We start from the raw sequence: 22,580 nt of genomic DNA on the forward strand, positions 1-22,580 counted from the left end.
ATAATAAATGAATCTACAGTGTAAGTATCAATGATTACATTAGTTAACTAATTATTAGTTTAATACCATCGGCTCTCTTTGTGATTGGCACGGCAAAGCATCCAGTTCTCTGTGTGCTGGGGACCTGGTGCTTCTACTTAATGTTACCTTAAAAAAATTGAGTAAAATGGATGTTTTTATGATGTATGTCTCTCCTCAAATCATATTGGCATCTCAGTCAACAATGATCACTATTACAGTGCAAATCACCACCTGCAGGAGGAATATGAATTTTCAGCCTCTTCCTCTTCCTCTGAAACCGCTGTTAAGTAAAAGTACAACCTTTATCATCCTCTGTGTCACTATTGTCAATGATTTGTGTGGCTCAACCTTATAATACAAGGAGCTCATGACAGGCTGGATTTAGACAGGCACCATCTGTTTTTTTTTTTAAGTATTAGCGGCACTAATCTGGTCTTCTCATGGCTGGCTAAAGAGGAAGAAACCACATGGATTCATCCTTCAGACCACCAGAAAAAGATCAGATCTGTGCCATGAAGAGGTAAACATCTGATTGATCAGTTGAGAAATAATTAGTAAAGATTGATATCAATATCACAACAATATAATATTGAATGCTGAATATTAACATTAACGTTCTTCATTTAGACTGTAAATTGGTTTAATTAATGTCGAGCTGACTCATGATGGAAAAGTAATTATCACTTCTAAACTGGAAGGGATACCTATTTGTGTTTGCGCATGTACATTCAGGTTGCTGCGGTAACGTCTATAAATCGGTATTTAGTTTCCAGACAAATATTTATCATTGCAGTTTCAGAGCCAAAATGAACTCATGGAATATCGGCCTCTGAGTGTGTTGGAGTGGCACAGACTGTTCCTGTTGGGATCAGACCAGCATACCTTCCACTGCCTGACACCATCATACACCCTCTTACTCAGTTTCACCCTCACAGTTGGATGAAAGTGGGTGTTTCCCCTTGCCAGTGTCGTCACGACAGCCTGCCATCGAGGTTTAAAGTGATATTTGGTCATGCTGTAACAGAGTTTTTATTACTCATGTTCTCAAAGCAGTTCCTCAGCAGTCAACTGTATTGTGTACAAAATAGTACAGACTAAATCTTGCTTAGCGTCCCCAATCTCTCTCCAAACTTTCATCTTTCATCTCATCAAGCATTGTGGACATCAGTGCTCATCACTTGCACTGCTGCAGTGCCCCATAACAGCAGTATGTGTGTGTGTGTGATAAATGCTTTGGCCGCAACACTGTAGCTGCAGCTTGTTGAGATGCGACTGTAGGAATCTCCCTTACCTGCCGTAACAGATACTCTTTATTCTTAAAATCCCATCCCTTTTTTTTGTGTTTTTGCTTTTATTTACCTTTCAGGATGACTGAGCGAGCATACTCTGTTTCAGTAAAACCGTACAGAACAATATTCCCAAGTTTATAAAAATTCACCTGTGGGAGCTGCCCAGTGCAACAGTGACCATCGCTCTACCTCATACCTGCAGATCAACAGAGAGGGTAACCATTCACAGGAGAAACGTACTCCTTTAAGACTGCAGTACTGATCTATACGCCTGCTGAACTTAGACTATGGACTTAAAGCCACAGTGTCCCCTGGAAGTAGTAGCAACTACATCAGGAGGTTGAAAAAAATCGTCACCACCTTGTTCTGCCCACTATTTGCTAAATTCAAAGATTTGTTAAAAATGAATTGTTGAATTTTGGATGGGTGATTTGCAGAATATATTGGTGGTGGTGACTGAGAACTTGTCTAAAAATCCTGAAGTCAGTCAGTTGTCCTCATCTCAGTTATATTTCTCATCTCCTCCTCCACCGTTTGACTCACCCACTCAAACTCTGGCTCCAAAAATACATTGTCATCCAGAAATCCCACTTCCTGAGCTTCAAACAGGCCAGTTAACAGTCAACAGTCACTTTGTCCATTATTTTCTAGTCTAAGCATTCTTTTAACTGAAATCTGTAATCATTGTTTCAGTCTTAAACATGACTTTGGCCAAGGAACTGACATTTCTTTTGACTGACGAGTTTAGCTCTTGCTGTGGTTCAGTGATCTGGTTGCTCTCAGCTGTTTCCTTCCTGCGACATGCCGTCTATGTGAGAGACATCTGAGGAGCGGGAGCTTGTCACCTCTGACCTGCTGGGCTGAACCCTGGATCTCAATCAAATAGTCTGGGGATTAGTCATTCTACATCTCATCTGCCAACACACACACGCATGTACACACACAAACACAAACATATACCTGTGATGACACATCTGGAGGCTTTCCATTTTAAACAATCTTCATTTCACATTTAACCTGATTCTTCCCTTTCATCTACATCTCCTTCTCACAACAGAAGTGGAGTTAACAGGTGAAATCAACACACACACACACACACACACACAACTGAAAATCAACCTTCAGGATGCCTGAAGTGGGGTCATTCACTGCATTCACCATGATATGAATCAGAAGAGTAAAAATAGTAACTAGGCCTGATATTTAAGAGGTTGCACAACACAAATCTCAGGCTCCTCGGTACACACACTCACACACATTAGAACCCAAGACCCGGCACATCTTTCTCTCTCAAGTTTTATTGATGACTCAGTGATGTAGGACAGACAGACACAAAGGGAACTTACATAGACGAGTCGCATGGGCATAGCAATCACATAGATTCACATACACACCTTCGACTTGATCCTTTTCTCTTCACACTCACACACTCACACACACACACACACACACACCTCACCATGCATTGTGTGAGCAGAGGAGGCTGCTACCTGGTGAACTCCCACTGTGATCTTCAGGAGGAAGACCAGTGGAGGAGAGAGAGCTACCAAGCCAGCTGGCTGAGCCTGGTCATGGAGACAAGACCACAGTACAAGTAGGTGGAAGCTCTATTCTATTCTGTTCTATTCTATTTTACCTGATAATAGAGACAACATTTCAGTACAGCAGGTGGAGGCTGTATCCTAGAATCTATACTCTATCCTTCACTGTTACAAGACAGATAGATGGAGGTTCCACTTTGCTGAAATTCTGCTTTATTCTATGTATTCTAACGGTTTAAATTAGTTGCTGCAGTGCATGTACTGTTTTACATTCTCTCTATTATTTTAATAAGTGTGTTCCTTAGGTATTGTTCTTAGTTTCAGTTGCAGATAGGTATTGTGGGGAGAGATGGTTGAGAAAGCCGGAACAGCATCGCATAAACAGCGGTTAGAGCCCATGTACTCATTATGCGCAATTGCACATAAGCACACGACACATACTGTATTATATTACACAATACATACTGTACATACTGTAATATACTAATATTCTAATGTACATACTGTACATACTATACACACATTATCAGAATGAGCTAGAAGGATTCCTCAGTGCCTGCAGGCCATGGCTCTGTTCTATACTTAATCTATAAAATGAAAATAAGACAACAGCACAGCGACAGAGACTGTGGATAGAGGCTTTTTTTTAACCCTCCATGAACACTTTGAAGTTTTTAAGACAATAAAACAGACAGGAGAGAAGGTAGAGAAAGAGGGACAGCATGCCATATAGTGGGATTGGAGTCTATGCTCTTCACATTAGACTGAAAACAGCCCCAACAGCTTGATACAGCTGTTCAAGTCTAAACTATCTCTGTACTCTTAACTGTTGTGGGTGTTGTCTGGTGAGTCATTATTACTGAAACTCGACCAAAATCATTTAACTAAAGTATGTAATGTAACATATCCCAGGCTGACGCTGGCAGAGAAAGACGTCGCTCGTAGAGAGAGCTATGAGCAGCAACAGGTGGTCCACTTCCTGGTTGAGAGGAGTCCCAGACAGATACTGAGGCTGGGCACCCAAGGGAGAGCCGTGACAGAGCACCAGCTGCCCCTCAGGACCAGGAGCGCCCCCGCCAGGGCAGAGTCTCCCTGGCACCCACATCCAACCGGATCCCCCATTGGGTGCCTGCAGGAGCGGGGGCCGGTCATACTAGAGAAGGAGGATAGTGGAGAAGTGACCAAGCCAATCAGAGAGAACTTCAGAGCCTCGAGCTTGATGTCCTCTCCAAGGGAAACCTCTCATAGGGTGCAGATGAGGGAGTGAAGCGGGGAGGGGGGTATTTGAAACTGCAATTTACAAAATATAATGATATAGCCTTTATTCTTAATAATTGTCCTTATTAACTAGATATCAGACCCAAAAAATTTACTTATGAAAAAAAAAAAACCCCAAAAACACCTGAATTGATTGTCGATATGATCTAAGATATGAGGATGATACTGTATTTGAAATTTGCAGATGAAAAATAATGCATAATATGATATAAAACAAATTGTGTTAAATAGATATTTTGTTAGGTACCACTCACATATCACTGGAGAGAATGTATCAAACTGGAGCACACTGTTCAACTTGCAGCCTTTATTATAGAGCTCAGAGAGTTGAGTGTATTAATAGACTTCAAATCATTAAGTCCTGGGAGACTGAAATATTATGCTGTAACGAAAATGAAATGTGAGGTGTAAATGTGAAGATGTTACAACTACAAATACTGTGAACTGAATAATGTATACAGTATATAGTATCGTATTTATGCATGGTGAACACCTAGATCATTATGTGCTAAAGAATTTTGCTTTTTTTTTTTTTGTATAACTAGAATTATTCTGAGGAAAAAATCAAAAATAAAAACATTCTTGATTTCCAGCAGTGTTCTGGCTTATGTTGGGACAGGTAATTTATTACAAATTATTGAACTATTAAATTACCATGTTTGTATTTTCAAACAGGTTGAATGATGTTGAATTAATGAATTCTCAAACAATTTGTTGTATGAGTTGTATAGTTACAGTATAAACATGTATTGCAGCTATGTACATATATGTTGTGTTATGTATAATCTACAATTCTGCAAAACCTGTAATTCACACCCAATTTGGAACTCGTGGGGGATTGAGATAGTTTTGGTTTTGATTCTGTCTATCCTGGTTTTGGTTTAGTGGCGGCTGCAGAGCTAAAACCATTCTGATAAAGCTTCTTTATTAAGCTAAAAACACTTATCTTAAACATTCAGGACATCCTATGCATTTCAGGCAGAATTAGCATTTTTTTCCATTGTCTCTACCAGTGATTGCAGTTTCCTTGCTTTCCTTGTTGGAGAAAATACCACGAATAAATTTAGATCTTAATGTTGGTATTATGGATGGAGGTTAATGTATCGTCTGTTTCTGTGTATTCCTACTGCATACCATTTAGTCTATGCAGTAACAGTCAATGTATTAAATGAAATGGGCACTGGGTAAGATAACAACATCATAATAAGTAAGCTGGTATTAAACTACAAAGAGTATTTGCCACATTGCCGGTAATAAACACAGATAGACCAAAAATTAAGTACCTAAACCAAGGATTTATTTGAGGATTGCACAGAATGGTCTCTTACAGTGTCTGTCGTAAGTCATCTCAATTTATGGCATTACATCCATCATTCATACATTAAGGTACAATCAAAACAAAAATGTAACTTTAGTATAGAGAGGCCTGGCATCCTAATAAAAATGCTACGAGTTTAGTCATGCCTCTCACAGGAGGTGTAAAGCTGCGAAATAGCGGAGTGCTGTTGGAATTGTTAAGTAGTAGTAATGTGGTAAGAGGTTGCAGTATGGAAGACTACTGTATGCCCCGTGTTCTTAATTCAGATTCAGGTCAACACACATGCAACACCTTCAGTATGTTCCTGTGGTTCCCTCATGCTTATGAAGCTCCCATGAACATGCATTATTTGCTATACAACTAAGGATTGAACAATGTTAAAAGACAAGTGACTTACAAGTGATCAGAGCCAGACGCACCATGCTATTGGCTTTTTGTCATCTTAAGTGGAAAAACACCAGACTGTAAGGAGAGACACCATGGGTGGAAGGCCAGTCCAAATAATGAACAGAAAGGTTGGCAAAAACAAAAACACAAACACACTAATATAATGATATATCCCCCACACTATTCTATCAATACTTGAATGCCAAGCATCAACACATTTCAAGGATGTCTAAGACTTCAGTGATTTTTTCATCGAATGGCGGTGTTGACAAGATGTTCTCTTCATTCACAGCCGTTTTGCTCAAAACTATAATAGATTTGTTACATTTTATCGCCATAAATGATATTATTTTAGCCATTTCCTGTGATTGAAAACACAGTATCTTGCAAAACATGGAGAAGTGCATTATCATATCATGGCTCAAACATCATAATAAGTTATTTGGAGCCCTCTGGTGATTCGTACCACAAGACAGAGGGACAATAATTTCATAATTTAAGCACAGATCAAGAGATAGAGGTAACTGTCAGTAATTCATGGCACTCACTGAACATGGAGTATAATTGACAAACACTTCCTGACAAAATTTCCCAAGGTGCTAAATGAAAAAAACAAAACATCTCTATATATTTAGGTGAACATCAGTTGAGTATCCAATATGGATATGACCTGAATTATCCTTAATGCATTCCTTATCATCACGTTTGTTTTCACACAGTCAATTTAAGTCAATTTAATGTTTATATACTAAATAGTGTGTTTAGGGGCTTCTGAAATAATCCAAATATTATATTTCACATGCTCAAACCCTGACAAAATTTTCCTAATCCCTTTCTAATTCTTCGAGATCAGGGATGGAATTTACAGATGTTATCTGGCTGGTGTCAGATAATCTCTCCTGCCACTTGCCACTCAAAACATGCCATTTCCATCCCTGATCTAGATATTTTCAACATCGCACAAAGTCAAATGAAAAATACCAGCTTGTCTTTGACTAAGGTCACTTGGTGTGCGTTTTCCCCCCTAGAATGGCTTCCTCAGCTCTCTTGTGTGTCTGGACAGTGACCTGCAGCTGCCAGTATTTGAGATACAGCCACATGAGGCTGCCATTCTTCCTCTTGTCCATATTCAGCAGGTCAGCGCAGTGCTTATCGTTCTTAAAAATATCCTTCAGACCTGTCTCTAGATCCAGTTCTCCCCCGATGGGTGCTTTGACAACCTTTAGCAGCATGTTCTTCTCCATCTCCAGCCGTTGCTCTCGAGGTTGGAGGAGGGAGCAGTAGGCGCTCTGGCGCTCTATCAGCTGGCCTTCTATCTCCTTCAGGGTGACTGTGGCTCGCTGGTGCCAGTCCTTCTCTCGTTCCAGGGCCTGGTGCAGCACAGCACCCGTGGCTCCGGACTCCACCAGCCTTCGCTTCTCTTCCTCCAAGGCCTCGCGCTCCTTGTAGGGGAGAAGACGAAGAGTTTTGGTTTAGTGAGGAGAGGATACGGATTAGAAGAGAAAAGCAGAGAAGAGTAGGGGTGGAAGCGGGAGCCAAAGTGAGAGGAAGGGAGGGTAAATTGAGGAGAAAAGAAAGGAGCCACTTCTTCTGCTCCAAGGCCTCACTTTCTAGACAGAGGAGAAAAGATATACGTAGTTGTTAGGAGGAGGAAGAAGAGGAGGATGGGTAGTGGGGAGGGAGGGGAAAAGAAGATGTGAATGAAAAGAGTAAAAGTAGAAACATTTCTCCTGCTCTGGATACAGAAAAAGAGAGGAGGAGAGGGAGAGAAGGAGAAGGGAGGGAAGGAGAGACAATCTTCACCCGCTGTAACTGTTTCCTCTCTTCCATTAGCTGCTGGCTCTGCGAGACCAGGGCCTGCTTGTAGCCTTTGACCCTCTGCCTCTCCTTCTCCAGCTCCAGCTCCAGAATGGCCGCTGCCCTGCGCCTCTCTGTCAGTGTCTCCCGGTACCGAGCCTCCATCTCGCTTCTAACTGTGCGCACGTCCTGGTCATACTGGGCCTTGACCTTCTGAATCTCCTTCTGAGACTCCCTGGTCCAGATCCAACCTGCAGAGACGGGTGGGAGGTGAGACAAAGGAGAGAGGATTGGTGGGATTCAGTCCTAGGCCAGCAGGAATACATGTTGTTCCAGAAGCAGGATGTGATAACCACTACGTCATGTCTGGCAATCTGACTTTGCTTTTTCATGAAAAAGATACAGCCCTAGTGAAGATGTATAATATTATACCTTTTTCTGAGAAGGCGTGTTTCCTGGAGAGTAAAGTACTAAGATGACAGAGGGAAACTGTGGGTCTCATATATTCCAAAGCAGACTCACCCTGCTATGCACTAAAGCATTCAATAACTATACATTCAATAACTCAAATTTTATGCTCTTCTCTCTGTGTCCTAACCTCTCTTTCACACACATACCTCCTTGTGTAACTTACGGAAAGCAGCCAGTCCCAGCATGGGGACCAGCAGGGCGTAGTTCCATTGGTTCCCATCACCGCCCCCCGCCCCCCTTCCTCTGGGCTCTGGTTGAATGTTCCATCTGGGGGGGTCATTCAAGTTGTTCATGGAGGCTGCAGTATCACACACACACACAAAACATACTTAGCATCACATCAGTGACAAGTGCTTTTTAAATTTACTGTACGCTCAGGTTGCTCATGGGCTGCAGTGTCTCCTTCACACACTTTCATAACAATGCTAGTACAGTAGCCACCAGGTTTTTCTAACTGGGTAACAGTAGTCGTAGCTAGTAGCAGTACTTAGGAACTAGCTATAAATTGGCTTTAAACTAGTTATAAAGTAGCTATAAACACAGCCACGTGATTATGACTAAAGTTACTTCCCACACTATGACAGACTTTCAATGCCTGATGATTGTCTGAGTATCAATTTGATTTTGAGTTAACTAGAAAGATAAGGGTTTTATGACTGTCTGGGCTCACAAATGATATTACAATGGATAACAAAATTCGTGACAAGCTACCAAACATTACATAACCATCTCTGGGTTAGATCTGCATGGCATCTGAACACAGTGTTGCAAAGATACAGTAGCTGTGCAAGCCCGCTAGTAATTGGCTTGCTAGCATTTACCAATACACTACAAAACAGAGGCAATACCAGTCTAACATGACTTGCAAGCTTGACAGCTCAGCTATCCACAAACAAGGCTAGCGTTCATGACAGCTAACTTAGGTTAGCTATGAGCTAGCAAGCTAGCTAACCTTAGCTAACTCGGTAGCTTGCTAGCTCCTGCCATGGATGTGCTAGTGTATTTCACACTGACATAACACTGGGCAGAATAGCTTTTTGAGTCCAACAAGTCGATGTGTGTCTGTTAGAAGTACGGTGCTGTATCTCACCTTGAATGAAAAGTCTAGGTCACTTATACATTTGTTCCTGTGTACACCAGATTATACAATTTCTACGCAAGTTTATTAGTCATTCTGTACTTTGTCACAGGGTATTCCTGACGAATGTAGATATCTATCAATCTCTTCAAATGCTAAAGCGAACAGGTCTACTTATACATTTGGACTCGATTTAAAAAGTAAATTACGCTATACTGTTTAAAAACAGTTAATAAATGTGTATGGAGGTTGAACATTAGTCATGATTTATCTGGCACCCCCGGGTTTGGAACATGGTTTGGTCCAGTGGGCTGCAACAGAAATACTTCACCCTCCGTCGTGTCACAGAGAATCGGCCCTTCAGCTAACAACATGGCGAGTGTTCGCGCTGCATCCCGACTCCTCTCCAGAAGGGTATTGCCCAAAACTAACACAGTGAGTTATAACAAATTAATTTTAGATGTTCTACATATCTGTATATGTTTCGTTTTTGTGTGACTGTTGTCTTTTGCACGTCAAAAGGCAGACTTTTGCTGCATTTTCAGCTTTCGTAACCGGCAGACCTTGACTTGCGTAACCTCAGACTCCTGTGTTATGTAGCTTAGGGTGTTTGAATGTGACTCCATGAACAACAAAGTACCTTGCAGGTCCCTTAAAAGAATCTTACACTGTCTATTTGTCTTGCATTATATACAAAGACTAAGGATTTCACAAAATCATCAACATTATTTAAGGCATTTCAACGTGTACAACCAGTTACTTTAATTGCCCTTACGAAAAAGAACTAGCCATCCTATAATAGCCTAACTGTAGAAAGATGCTGTACAAATATCTTAAAGAAGGTGCAGGGCCCTAGAGGAATGTTATACTGATACCACAGGAGATTAAAAACTACCATGAAGTACAAAGGTTACTGTAAAATGGGCCCCCTATCAAATAATTACCTCCCTTTTGTCCATTTATGAATCAAGAGGGAAGTGCGATTAGAAATGTGCAGTAAAGCCAATTGCAATATGTGTATGAATACTGCACTATAGAATGAGCACTAGTGTAGTATGTATGTGTAGTATACGTGTAGCCCCTTAAGATCAATAATGTAAATCTGATCTGTTGACTGCCATCTATATGTTGTGTTAACCCTTTTGATGCATCTCTAAATGCAACATAAATGGTTGAGAAATCTGACAAGAAAAATCTGATTATGCAGGTTGTCATTAGTTAACATTACATTCTTTTCTCCCAGGTCCCTGTTGCTGCAGTTCAGGGTACCAGGAGCTTTCACTTCTCCATCTATGGCAAGAAGAACACCGCCAAAGTGTCAGATGATGTGAGTTGCACAATCTGCTGTTTTTCTATCAGTATTCAATAGGTTTATCATTAAGGCTGCATGATATGATACAGTATGCAGGTAGAAATTCACCTCTCTTACACACATCATACTATGAATACTTTGGTTTAAAACCCTATTTTTTTTTTTAGAACATGCCCGTTATGCGAGTGTAACTCTATGGCATTATACTGTATCCTGCTGCTGGATTTCTGATGATCAGTGTCCTTGTATCATGCAGTATTTCTGGGTTTTTAAATATATCTACCGGATGTTTCTCATTGTCCTTATCTCAGCTTTTGTCATATACTGTAGATATTTTGTGTGTGTGTATGCGAATGTGTATGTCTGTCTGTCAAATCTGCACCACAGCAGCTGGCTTCAGTATCTTAATACTGTAAAAATTTCAATAACGGTCGGGGCCTTTATTTACCTGAACAAAAGAGAGTGACAGGCCTTTAGAGACAGGCCATTGTTTCTTTTGGCAGGTCCACAGTACCTGGTCTGCCAAACAAAGGTATTCTGCAAAGAATTGTGCTGCTCAAATTCATGCAGTTGCCTTTTTAGATCTTTAGGCTAAATATTACTGGTGTAGACAACTGATGTCAGATACTACTGCTACCACAACAACTGCTATAACTACTGGATGATGATGATGATGATGATGATGATGATAATAACAGCAACAGCAATGATTATCTGGCTGGAATAATCATGTAAAACTATCAACTGTCAAAAATGTAATTTATTATTGGTAACATATTGGTAGGTAACCAGAATGTACTGGCCATCAGTCTTGGAAATGAAGCATCATTTCATCAAAACAGAATGAAACAAAAACTGCCGAAGCCATAAAAGTGAGAAAAAAAAAACTCTGTCATGTACTGATAACAGTAGCAATGCTGTATAGCGGTCCAACCAGTTGAGTTATGTTTACGTAATGAATTTCAAGGCTTTCACACCACTTCTTGTATCCATGGCAAGATAAACCAGCATGTTCCACTTCATGCAACGGCTCTTTTTAATAATATATTCTGTGGTATTTTAGTACATTTAATGATATTTTAGGTTATAAATATTCAATCAATTCAGACTTTGTTCCGATACCTTTATTTACACATGTACACACAACACTCCCCAGCTATTGTTAGACTATTTGGCTATTGGAAGTTTTACAGTAACAGTCTCTCGCTCTCTCTCGCTCTCTCTCTCTCTCTCTCTCTCTCTCTCTCTGACACACACTCTCTCTCACTCTCTCTCTCTCTCTCTCTCTCTCTCTCTCTCTCTCTCTCTCTCTCTCACTCTCTCTCTCACTCTCTCTCTGTCTCTCTCTCTCTCTCTGACCCTCTCTCTCTGACGCTCTCTCTCTCTCTCTGACACTCTCTCTGACGCTCTCTCATTATGTCTTTAGATCTCTACCCAGTACCCAGTCGTGGATCATGAGTTTGATGCTGTGGTGGTGGGAGCTGGAGGAGCGGGACTGAGAGCAGCTTTCGGCCTATCAGAGGCCGGCTTCAACACTGCCTGCGTCACCAAGCTCTTCCCCACCAGGTCTCACACTGTAGCTGCACAGGTACGACAACACATTGTTTCATTTTCTTTAATAAGGGGAGCTGATGTGGGGCGTCCTGGCAACATTGTATTGTGAAATCATGTTCATCAAGGGTGCGGACATAAGATTTTATATGCTGTCCTACTGAATCGCATAAGAGTCAAAATCCTTCAGCAGTCATTGACAGGAATCTAAGGAACTCTTAACAAAGATTTGTTATGTGAACTCAATCTCAAGGCTAGACACACAGATACTCAGCAGTAGTGCCCTTTCCCCTTTCTGTTTTACTGAAGCGTTAAATGTTATCTGGCTGGATAGGGCGGGATCAATGCAGCTCTGGGGAACATGGAGGGAGACGATTGGAGGTGGCACTTCTACGACACAGTGAAGGGATCTGATTGGCTGGGAGACCAGGACGCTATCCACTACATGACAGAGCAGGCCCCTGCAGCCGTGGTGGAGGTAACAACACACACTCACACACACACACACACACACACACACACACACACACACACACACACACACACAGTAGTACTGGGGTCAACATAATTCATATTCAGTTTGAACTTGATGATTTTAAACTTAAAATCATCCTAAAAATGTAAATAGAAAGTTCAACTCTTTCTCACATATTTCTTAATGGAATGGACAAGACAACTTTCTTATGCCAAAAGTTCCTCAATATTTGTATTATGAAGAAAACTGCTTCTTAAACTTCATTGAACCCAGTCCTGTAAACACACACACACACACACACACACATACACACAAACAGACAGTATGTGGTAATGTATGCTAATTCATATAAATATTCAAATGGATAGAAGATATTTGAGAAAGTAATTGAAAATAATTATCTTTCAGTTACCTGCGCTGATAATGTCAGACTGGTTGTGTTCACCAGTCTGATATTTCAGGTTTAACTTCTATTGTATTTGATAATCTGTGAGGATTTATGATGAAGTTTCCCATTTTTCATACCTTTCCTTTTTACCTTGAGCTAGAGAACTTTGGCAGGCAGTCAAGTCTTATTTTATGTTACTTATCATAGTTATTTTTAGCTTATTTTCTTGAACTGAAGTTGCTGTGCCTCTCTCCCAGCTGGAGAACTTCGGCATGCCGTTCAGCCGTACCGAGGATGGGAAGATCTACCAGAGGGCATTTGGAGGTCAGAGTCTGAAGTATGGAAAAGGAGGCCAGGCCCACCGCTGCTGCTGCGTGGCAGACAGGACGGGACACTCCCTGCTGCACACACTCTATGGACGGGTAAGTACACACACATACACACACCCTCCCTCCCTCTCTCTCTCTCCCTCCTTCCAGCTCTCTCTTTCCCTGACCCAATCCCTGCATTATGAAACCAGTTAAGTAGTATTTGTCTACATGCACTCAGATCTATTGTATGTTTCATGTATCTGTCTGTCCCTCTCTCTCCTATTTAGTCACTTCGTTATGACACCAGTTACTTTGTGGAGTACTTTGCCCTGGACCTGCTGATGGAGGATGGGGAGTGTAAAGGAGTGATCGCTCTCTGCATGGAGGACGGATCTATCCACCGCTTCAGAGCCAAGAATACTGTCATCGCTACTGGGTAGGCAACACACTCGCCATTTGCAGAAAAGGGGGAAAAATGGCCTACTGCCATGCATGTGTAACCAGCAGTGTTTTTTTCTATGGTAATAATTGAGTGATATCTCTAACTGTTGTCTCCAGGGGTTACGGACGTGCCTTTTTCAGCTGTACGTCTGCCCACACCAGCACAGGAGACGGTAACGCCATGGTGACCAGAGCTGGCCTGCCCTGCCAGGATCTGGAGTTTGTACAGTTCCACCCCACTGGTGAGAAAAAAGAAGTATTACCTTCGAATGCGAGACAAACATGGCCACTGTGGAGTAAAGCAATTCTACTATTGAGCTGTCAAAGCAACAGAGGAGAGTCTGAATCCTATTTTGCATGGCAGTTGTTTTAGGGCTTCACCGCAGCTACGTACTTGTTATGTTGAAAAACGTAGATGTTTCTGCTTTGTCCGTGATTGCTCAGCCTAATTTAATTGAGATGTATATAATATTGATTATAATATAGTACTTGGAGCTACTATGGGTATTCTATCAATGCTAGTTCAAAGTCCAAAGAATTACTTTATTGGCTAATCATAATAGCTTGATAAGACAATGTCTACATTGTGTTTACTCTACTTCATCCTAATGCCACTAGAGTAACCCATTAACAACATTTGAGATATGAGCTTATTTGCTGTAGCATGGTGCTCTGACAACTGGCTGATGAAAAAGTCTGAACTCATTTTGATTTGCATGCTCTGTGCAAGTTAGGAGAAAGCACAAGGGGAGAAGATGAAGAGAAATGTGTGTTGAGGCACAAAGACTAAATCAAATGATTTCTCTTTTGTCCGTCGTGAAATCATGTGAATTTTAAACAAACAAATTTTAAACTAAATATTGTCTTTTGGGGGAACAGGACGCATTACCTGTCCTTTGCCAACTAAAATATTTGGATGCGGCTACATCCCATCATTATTTGTGCTGTTCTGAATGAGTGTGTATGTCAACAACATGCAATCCTATTTCTGCTACTTGATTGTTTGTTTGCATTTATGTAGGTTGAGGAAAATGGACACCAAAAAACTCTTAAGTTTATCATTGTCAATGTGGCAAATTATACCATGATCCTTTTTTTGGCCTGCCTTAATAATATGACGTCTGTAGTCCCATTTCTACACAAAGGACTATGAGTGTAATTCAGTCAGTCTGTTGTTTTTGAGCTCCCTAATTCTATATTGTTGTTTACATTTGACTCAACTTTGTACAATGTCTGCTATCCCATATTTACAATATTGAGCAAGTCCATGAGTCTGTTCAGGGCAGGTTGTTTACATTTAGTTCTAGTAACGGGCCTCACTTACGTAAAGCCAAGTGGTCATTTTTATATTTGTCCCTGCTGGATATTTGACACCTGACTCTTCAGTTATGTATGGACTGGCGCAGTAATGTGGCCTGTGGGGGTCACAGAAGGCCTGGCCACTGTCTTAGAGCTTCAAATAGCTCAATAACTTTGTTCACTGAGTTTAGTGTATGGCCAAAAACACAGAGCATTTGATTATCTCACCTTCTAAGTGATGCATCTATTTCTTCTGGTACTACCTTTTACATATAGTGATTTTATTGATATTACTAAAATATAATGATACTAATATGGGAAAACTGGGCTGGGTTTCTACCATTTTCATTTCCAATTTCCAAAATAAAACTTGTTTCAAACTTGTTTTCAACATTGGTGCAGGCCGTCGTATCAACATCTATCCAATGTCAAAATGTTTGCTGGGTTATTTAAATATTAGCTGAACTATATGTTGTACAAGCAACATGTGAATTTAGTCATGGGGTGGACCTCCCCTTTAATGTGTCAATCCTTGCAGGGATCTACGGGGCTGGCTGCCTGATCACAGAGGGTTGCCGTGGCGAGGGTGGGATCCTGATCAACAGTGAAGGAGAGCGCTTCATGGAGCGCTACGCACCCAACGCCAAAGACCTGGCCTCCAGAGACGTAGTGTCCCGCTCCATGACCATAGAGATTAGAGAGGGCAGGTACGGACCAAGGGGTGTGAGTGTGTGTGTGTGTGAGTGTGGGAGAGACTGTGTGAGATGGACATGCATGTCTAGATTCACAATCACTGAGATCCAAGAGAGCAAGTAGGCAGCAACAGAGAGAAGGTGTGCTGTGTCACAATTCTAGTTATTTTATAACAATTTAGATCAGGTTGCGTGTCAGTGTCAAACGCACAAGGCTGAATATGATTTGCTTGATTAGTTGTCAATAGATTTACTAGTTCCATACAGAATTGAAACCAGTATCAAAAGTCCTTAAAAACTTGTAAATGAAGTTAAATCAAAATAAAGGTCTGTGTTAGCTTTTTGGTCCAGAAAGGTTTTGTTTCCCCAGCAGCGAGAGAGAATAAATTGAGTAACCGTGTTTGTTTTTTCTCTTTCTCCCTCTGTTCCTGCCCGTTCCTCTCCCAGGGGTGTTGGTCCAGAGAAGGACCACGTTTACCTCCAGCTGCACCACCTGCCTCCCCAGCAGTTGGCCACCAGGCTGCCTGGTATCTCAGAGACCGCCATGATCTTTGCTGGTGTCGACGTCACTAAAGAGCCCATCCCTGTCCTGCCGACCGTTCATTATAATATGGGGGGTATACCCACTAACTACAAAGGACAGGTAGGTGCACTCAGATTTGCACTCTGATTTACTGTTTATAACAATCACACATGCTGCTCACTATGATGTATGAAGAATTGAAGCAAACTAACTACAAGGGATGGGGGAATACTATGAATGTGTGTGCAGTAGGGTTGTTGTTGCGGTGGTGCCATTTTTACACCGGTCGTGCTTCCCTTGTCAGCCCCGGTTATACCACCTTTCACCACTAGAGGGCGGTCTAAGCCCCAGTCAAAGTCAGAGTCACTGCTGTGATTTGCAAACAAGCAGGTCTTGTGTGGAATCCCCATGCTGAAGGGGCTTCCACCGGTCCTATTAGTCCAAGACCAAATGCCACCAGGAACACTGCCCACTGCAACAACCCTAGTGCGCACCCCCCCCCCCCCTACCTGTAAGGAACATGGATACTATACCCACACACATTCCATTTTTCCCCTCACCCGTGTCAGGCGATCACTTATACCGGCGGAAAGGACAAGGTGGTTCCAGGTCTGTACGCCTGCGGTGAGGCGGCCTCTGCCAGCGTCCACGGTGCCAACCGGCTGGGCGCCAACTCCCTGCTGGACCTGGTGGTGTTCGGCAGAGCCTGCGCCCTCACCATCGCCGAGGAGAACAAACCCGGTGAGGAAAAGTCTCAGTCAGTTTCTCAGTATGCAAAGAAAGACAATTTTGTTGTGATTGCAGAAAGTGATCGTTACAAAGCTGCTAATTTAGCAAAGATGAGTCTCCAAGTTGTGTTTACATTTTGCAATGTGAAGCATTCACTTTTATTGCATGCTAAGGCCTTAATGATGCAGAAATTTCAGGTCCAATATCAAAACTGATATTTAAGTAACGTGATTTTTTTGCATTGCTCATTTAGATGAAGTAGAGGAAAATTCAGATGCCAAGATGCTTTGTGCTCTGATGTCGGATTTCTGTACATTTGAGAAATCTGCTTCCATCTGCTTCTGTTTCTGTATCAATTAGCACCATCAATACTTTCTCTTGACAAAATTATTATAATCTACAAGCATGATAAGATCTGTAAAAGTGAACTGATGTAACTGGCAAATAAACCTGACCTTGAACTTGAAGTTGATTAAGCAGACAAAATATCTGCTGATAATATCGGTGCCCCAATATAGAGCATCTGTCTGGCCCTATTGCTGACATTGGTATTGTACTCTCTTCAGGAGAGAAGCTGTCCCCTCTGAAGCCCAACGCAGGAGAGGAGTCCGTGGCCAACCTGGATAAGCTGAGGTTTGCCAACGGAAGTATGAGAACCTCTGAGATCAGACTCAACATGCAGAAGGTACACACACCAAACATGCTGACAAACACATCAGTGCTCAACATGCAGATGAGACCTGTTTGTAGACAAGTTCCTCACATAGCGAACTAGAACTACTTATGAGCGGGTCAGCCATCCCATTAGCCTATTGTTGAGATTTATGTTGTATTAAGCCAGGTTTCTACATAGGTGCTCACCCTTATAGTTTGATACCACTAGCTATAGTAAACAGTATTCCATTTTCTTCTAGTTTAAAAGTGATTTTAAAGTCCCTCACACAGTGCATGATCACTTAGCCTGTATCTATACTGTGTTGCTATTTCTAAGTCCCTCAGAAACGTTGCCACCCCTGACTTGGCCTGTATGCAAACATAACTCGCGTGCCTCTCCCTGCCCCTCCATCCAGACCATGCAGAACCACGCTGCTGTGTTCCGTACCGGCTCTGTCCTGAAGGAGGGCTGCGACAAGATGGATGGCATCTACCAGACCCTGGACAACATCAAGACTTTTGACAGAGGTACTGCACCACCTTCGGGCTCTGTCCCCCTCTCTCTTTCTCTTTGTTTCACTGTCATGAACACTCTTTCTTTTCCTCTCTGTTTCTTCAGAAGAGGTATGGTAGTGGTACTTCCTAGCCGGACATAAATCAATAATCATGAAATGCCAATAGGGGAACACTGTCCTGTTACAGTTGGTTAGTAAATATTAATGATTTTGACAGAGGTACTGCTTATTTTTCCTTCTTAACTAGGTGTACCTCTCTCTTCTCTGCCTCATCTGGTTTCAGAATAAAAGCCCAGTTGTTCTTTGGTTGTGGATGTCTAACTTCTCCTCTCCTCTCCTCTCCTCTCCTCCTCTCCTCCTCTCCAGGCATTGTGTGGAACACAGACCTGGTGGAATCGTTGGAGCTGCAGAACCTGATGCTGAACGCCGTCCAGACCATCCAATCTGCTGAGCAGCGACAGGAGAGCAGGGGAGCCCACGCCAGAGAGGACTTCAAGGTCTGGATTACCATACTCTAAATTTTTCCTCTTTCTTTTGCCTTCACTCCTTGTCTCTCTCTCTGGCGCTCTCTCTCTCTGTCTCTCCCTCTTTCTTTCAATTCAATTCAAAGGTGATTCATTAGCATGAAATACTAGTAAGTACTTCTTGCCAAAGCAAAGTCAACAAACACCAATTGAAATTACAGGAACCAAACCTAACCACAGGACAGTAACAATTAACAATGCATATGGTAGATAAGTCATCAAATTAGTAAATCAGGCAGTTATTTATTAATCAAACAATTTATCTGAACACATACATTTTGTATTCTCAGACTCTCTCTATGACACGCTGAGACATGTTTTCTCTCTCAATCTGTTTCTCCCTGTTTTTCTCTTTCTCTGCTCAGCTTTGTGCTCCTCCTGTCTGTTTCCTCTTTTATTTTTATTTTCTGTCTCCCCCTCTCTCACTTAACCTTTGTCTCTCCCACACTCAGTATTTCTCTTTCTTGTAGATGATTGCGTAGATGAGTGTGACCACTCACTCTCTTTATTTCTGTCATTCTCTCCATTGACATTGTTTGTCTGTACTATACTCCAGGACCGTGTCGATGAGTACGACTACTCCAAGCCCCTGCAGGGCCAGGAGAAGAAGCCCTTTGAACAGCACTGGAGGAAACACACTCTGTCCTACGTTGACCCCAAGACTGGCAAGGTATGCTACAGTCCTGTGTGTGTGTGTGTGTGTGTGTGTGTGTGTGTGTGTGTGTGTGTGTGCACATTCTTGTCAACACAATAACTCAAGAACAATACATGATAGAAACTTTATACTTGCACTACAGGTTTCCCCTATAGAGTAGATGATTAGATTAGATTTTGGAGTAGCTTGCTGCATACATTTGCATATGAATGAGGAAAAACTGATTTTCTTGAAACTACTATAACTCCTTAATGCTTTAAGATACAGAGTTCATATTAATACTGTTCATGTGTTAGGTGGAGACAAGTACGTTGACAGAAATGTTTGCTTATAGGATTAATTGGCTTAATTAAGAACCTAATTAGCACAGTTGCTTATATTTAATATATGGTGGTGATTATGGCGGGACCTTAGGCAGCTCAAGTGCCTCTTGTTCATTATTATTTTTAAGGGTCAGTAGTATTCTAATGTTTCTGTGCTCTTGTCCAATCACAGGTGACCTTGGAGTACCGCCCTGTGATTGACAGCTCTCTGGATGAGCAGGATTGCGCCCACATCCCCCCCGCCATCCGCTCTTACTAAGAAGACTCCCACACTGCTCCTCCTCTCTCCTGTCCACTGGTCCCCCCCCCCCCCCCCCCCCCCCCCCTTTCCCCCTCACATCCACCCTGCTCAACTTGAACGTCCTTTCATCCCCCATTCATGCAGGTGCTTTTCATGTAACGGTGACATTTTGGGGTAGTTCTGGTTTTGATTCCACATTTGTCTCCATTTAGAATAGTTAATTATAAAATGTCTTTGTCTTTGGACCTCGTTCCCTCTTGTCACCTTCCTGTTCCTCTCCTCCATATATGTATTGCCTTGATTTAATCTGTTTGCAGCAGATTAAACTCCAACACGGTTGTTGTGACCCTCACACCGTGTGAGCTGGTTTTGTACATAGTCATAATGCACTCAAGACAACTGGGAACTGGGGAATTTCTGACCTCCAATCTAAGAAGAAAAAAAATTGGAGAAAACACACACTGACCATGTGTTGCGCCACTTTTTGTGACCACACTGTCCTCTCATTTCCCAGTCCCGTACTGCGTTGAATGCTTCTTCATGAATTAAAATCCTTCCTTTGGCTCTCTGAAGTGGAAAGAGATTGTGGATATGATTGTTCTTTGAAACTCGCACACCGCAGTCTAGCCACAGAGGGAAGTTTTGTTAAGTATGTAAATATTGCGGAAATTTACAATAAACATGGCTAATTATATATAACTGTCAAAGTATGAGGTAGTTTTTGCTCTTGCTCATTCACTATGGCCTTCAGTCTTTTGTCAGTATTGTGTATGCTGATTGTGTCTGGTCAAAAACCACAATACAGTGCATTACATTCATCTAGCCCATGTTCAGTAGATACACTCACTTGATAGACTTGTAGACGATAAGATATCTAAGGGGCTTCACCCTATAAAAGCTTCAATCTATTTCATGTTGTAATGGTGTACCAGTTGTTGAAGCAATGACTTCTTTTCACAGTTGGGCATCACCTTTGAAATCTAAACACTAAGGATAAATTCCAGTAGGGATCAATGAAGGGAATTAAGTTAGCCTAGTTAGCTGATAAGTGTGCTTCCCACAGTTATCTATAACTCCCAGCACCAACATTAGTGCCAGCTCCCCAGTGCTGTAAGTGTTGCTGCCACTAAAACACTAAAAAGGGCAGAGGGGTGATCCCTACTGACTGGATTTTACCAAGGGTTCCTGCAACTCCAGTAGTGATTGCTGCATTTTAACTGAAGGATGTACTCGGTCAATGTTGTTGTATTTGAAGTATTTATCAAACTGAGATGGTGTGCTTCCTATACTGTATCTACGCAAGGGTGACTGTTTAATTTATTTGCTTGTTCAAAAAATGTGAAGATAATTTTCTTCAGATTTTGGCATTTGTATTCATTTTATTATGTTGAATAAAGTGTAGCTTATGCATTGAAACCAAGCGTCTTGGTTGGTCTTGGTCTGTCTGTATTGTCTAATAAAATGGCCAGTAGGGGGCAGCAGAAGCACAGTGTGGAGCCAGAGGTCTACCTCTACAGGAAAACATCTAGTAAAATTAAACATAATTTGTGTGCATGTGTTTTCCACCCATATGCATAGCCTATATTTACACCATGACTCTGCCTGTTCTCTTATAATGAATGTTTGACATCTCACTATGGCAGTGTTACAGACGGCAGTTACATTATTATGAAGAAGGGCAGTAACATCAAGTAGATAAACACTTCAGCTCTGTTTTAAACTGTTTATTCAGACTGGAAATCTTGCAGAGGAAGCCTGCATCATTAAGCAAACAATGTGAGAAAACCTCATCCTGTTTCACACCCTACATCATGGCCAACTGAGTTTATGCCAAAGGTGAAGGTGAGGGTGGGTGGCATAAAAATAGGCATAAAAGCATTTCCCTTGATATCTTAACATGTTAGGGGAGAAGTAAGGGAAAACAATGTATTAGTTGACCTGCATACTATTCCCTTTGTTGAATCACCCACCGTGTCTACCTGTATCGGTGGTTTCAGAAGTAATATCAGCACTTATCTACAGTTTAGATTAGAGTGGATTTAGGTGACACTATAATGATCGGCATGGGGAAATTGGGTCATCGCAACATCAAAGAATATCAAAGATTTCCACTGCACTTTTTGTCTTCGCCCAAATGGAAATATTTTCAAAACTGATTTTGATTGATTTTGTTTTCTCTTCTCTCTATCTACAGATAGATAGCAAGACAAGATAGATGACTGCACCACATCACATGTTAAGCATTTGCTTAGATCTATTTTTGGTCTTTACTGTTAGAGACAAGTGAGAAGCATGCAGCAACCACAGGACTAGCTGCAACCACAGGACTAGCTGCAACTACAGGACTTGCTGCAACCACAGGACTAGCTGTAGCACAACAGTTATGAGAAAGCGGAGTAATAGAGTGATAATGGAGATTACTCAGGTCCAAGGCAGATGGATCATGGGAAATTCCTACAATTGTTTCCGCAACTAATTAGATGATGGATAGATAAAAGATAGATCAGTGACCCATTTGGAACAAGAACCACGCCCTCACATCTTCTTCCTTCACACTGGATGAATTGAGGTAAAGACGGTTGAGTGTGTGTGTGTGTGTGTGTGTGTGTGTGTGTGTGGGAGGAGTTTGAGAAGATAAAATGCTATACATAAACCAGTATACATATTTGGGTCTACAACTATGATTTGGTAGCAAGTACACAATATGTTTTAGCCGTCAAATAGCATGCAGTGTTTCCCTCTGTCACAATTATTATTTCAGAGCCAA

The 22,580-nt window shown here is 41.7% G+C and overlaps 3 protein-coding genes across 3 annotated transcripts; 2 read left to right on the top strand and 1 right to left on the bottom strand.

The window, feature by feature from the left end:
* Window positions 1-2,770: 2,770 nt before the first annotated feature.
* LOC139916199 (telethonin) lies at window positions 2,771-4,118 on the top strand. The gene is made up of 2 exons (XM_071905004.1): window positions 2,771-2,904; window positions 3,764-4,118. Exons 1-2 carry the CDS (start codon window positions 2,771-2,773, stop codon window positions 4,116-4,118), a joined length of 489 nt encoding a protein of 162 aa, XP_071761105.1.
* A 1,286-nt stretch (window positions 4,119-5,404) lies between these two features.
* On the bottom strand, window positions 5,405-9,269 carry ccdc127a (coiled-coil domain containing 127a). The gene is made up of 4 exons (XM_071904996.2): window positions 9,193-9,269; window positions 8,266-8,400; window positions 7,638-7,882; window positions 5,405-7,276 (listed from the first exon to the last, which is right to left on the bottom strand). The coding sequence occupies exons 2-4, from the start codon at window positions 8,393-8,395 to the stop codon at window positions 6,836-6,838; spliced, it is 816 nt and encodes a 271-aa protein (XP_071761097.2). The 5' UTR covers window positions 8,396-8,400; window positions 9,193-9,269; the 3' UTR covers window positions 5,405-6,835.
* Window positions 9,270-9,537: 268 nt separating this feature from the next.
* sdha (succinate dehydrogenase complex, subunit A, flavoprotein (Fp)) lies at window positions 9,538-21,233 on the top strand. Its single transcript, XM_071904984.2, has 15 exons — window positions 9,538-9,615; window positions 10,424-10,507; window positions 11,919-12,080; window positions 12,378-12,521; window positions 13,164-13,328; window positions 13,505-13,653; window positions 13,776-13,900; window positions 15,496-15,664; window positions 16,097-16,292; window positions 16,742-16,913; window positions 17,468-17,586; window positions 17,972-18,083; window positions 18,437-18,567; window positions 19,151-19,264; window positions 19,745-21,233. Exons 1-15 carry the CDS (start codon window positions 9,553-9,555, stop codon window positions 19,829-19,831), a joined length of 1,992 nt encoding a protein of 663 aa, XP_071761085.1. The 5' UTR covers window positions 9,538-9,552; the 3' UTR covers window positions 19,832-21,233.
* The last annotated feature ends 1,347 nt before the right edge of the window (window positions 21,234-22,580 follow it).

The sequence above is a fragment of the Centroberyx gerrardi genome, chromosome 12 (assembly GCF_048128805.1).
Source record: "Centroberyx gerrardi isolate f3 chromosome 12, fCenGer3.hap1.cur.20231027, whole genome shotgun sequence".
Lineage (NCBI taxonomy): Eukaryota > Metazoa > Chordata > Actinopteri > Beryciformes > Berycidae > Centroberyx > Centroberyx gerrardi.

What these genes read in the sequence shown, in the direction of transcription:
- ccdc127a (XM_071904996.2), bottom strand. Translation starts at nt 8,395, where the DNA reads ATGAACAACTTGAATGACCCCCCCAGATGGAACATTCAACCAGAGCCC. An exon ending in GCTGGGACTGGCTGCTTTCC is followed by an intron (nt 7,883 to 8,265) that starts GTAAGTTACACA and finishes CCGTCTCTGCAG; the next exon opens with GTTGGATCTGGACCAGGGAG. An exon ending in AGAGGAAACAGTTACAGCGG is followed by an intron (nt 7,277 to 7,637) that starts GTGAAGATTGTC and finishes CTCCCCTACAAG; the next exon opens with GAGCGCGAGGCCTTGGAGGA.
- sdha (XM_071904984.2), top strand. Translation starts at nt 9,553, where the DNA reads ATGGCGAGTGTTCGCGCTGCATCCCGACTCCTCTCCAGAAGGGTATTG. An exon ending in CCGCCAAAGTGTCAGATGAT is followed by an intron (nt 10,508 to 11,918) that starts GTGAGTTGCACA and finishes TTATGTCTTTAG; the next exon opens with ATCTCTACCCAGTACCCAGT. An exon ending in CATCAAGACTTTTGACAGAG is followed by an intron (nt 18,084 to 18,436) that starts GTACTGCACCAC and finishes CCTCCTCTCCAG; the next exon opens with GCATTGTGTGGAACACAGAC.
- LOC139916199 (XM_071905004.1), top strand. Translation starts at nt 2,771, where the DNA reads ATGCATTGTGTGAGCAGAGGAGGCTGCTACCTGGTGAACTCCCACTGT. An exon ending in GAGACAAGACCACAGTACAA is followed by an intron (nt 2,905 to 3,763) that starts GTAGGTGGAAGC and finishes AACATATCCCAG; the next exon opens with GCTGACGCTGGCAGAGAAAG.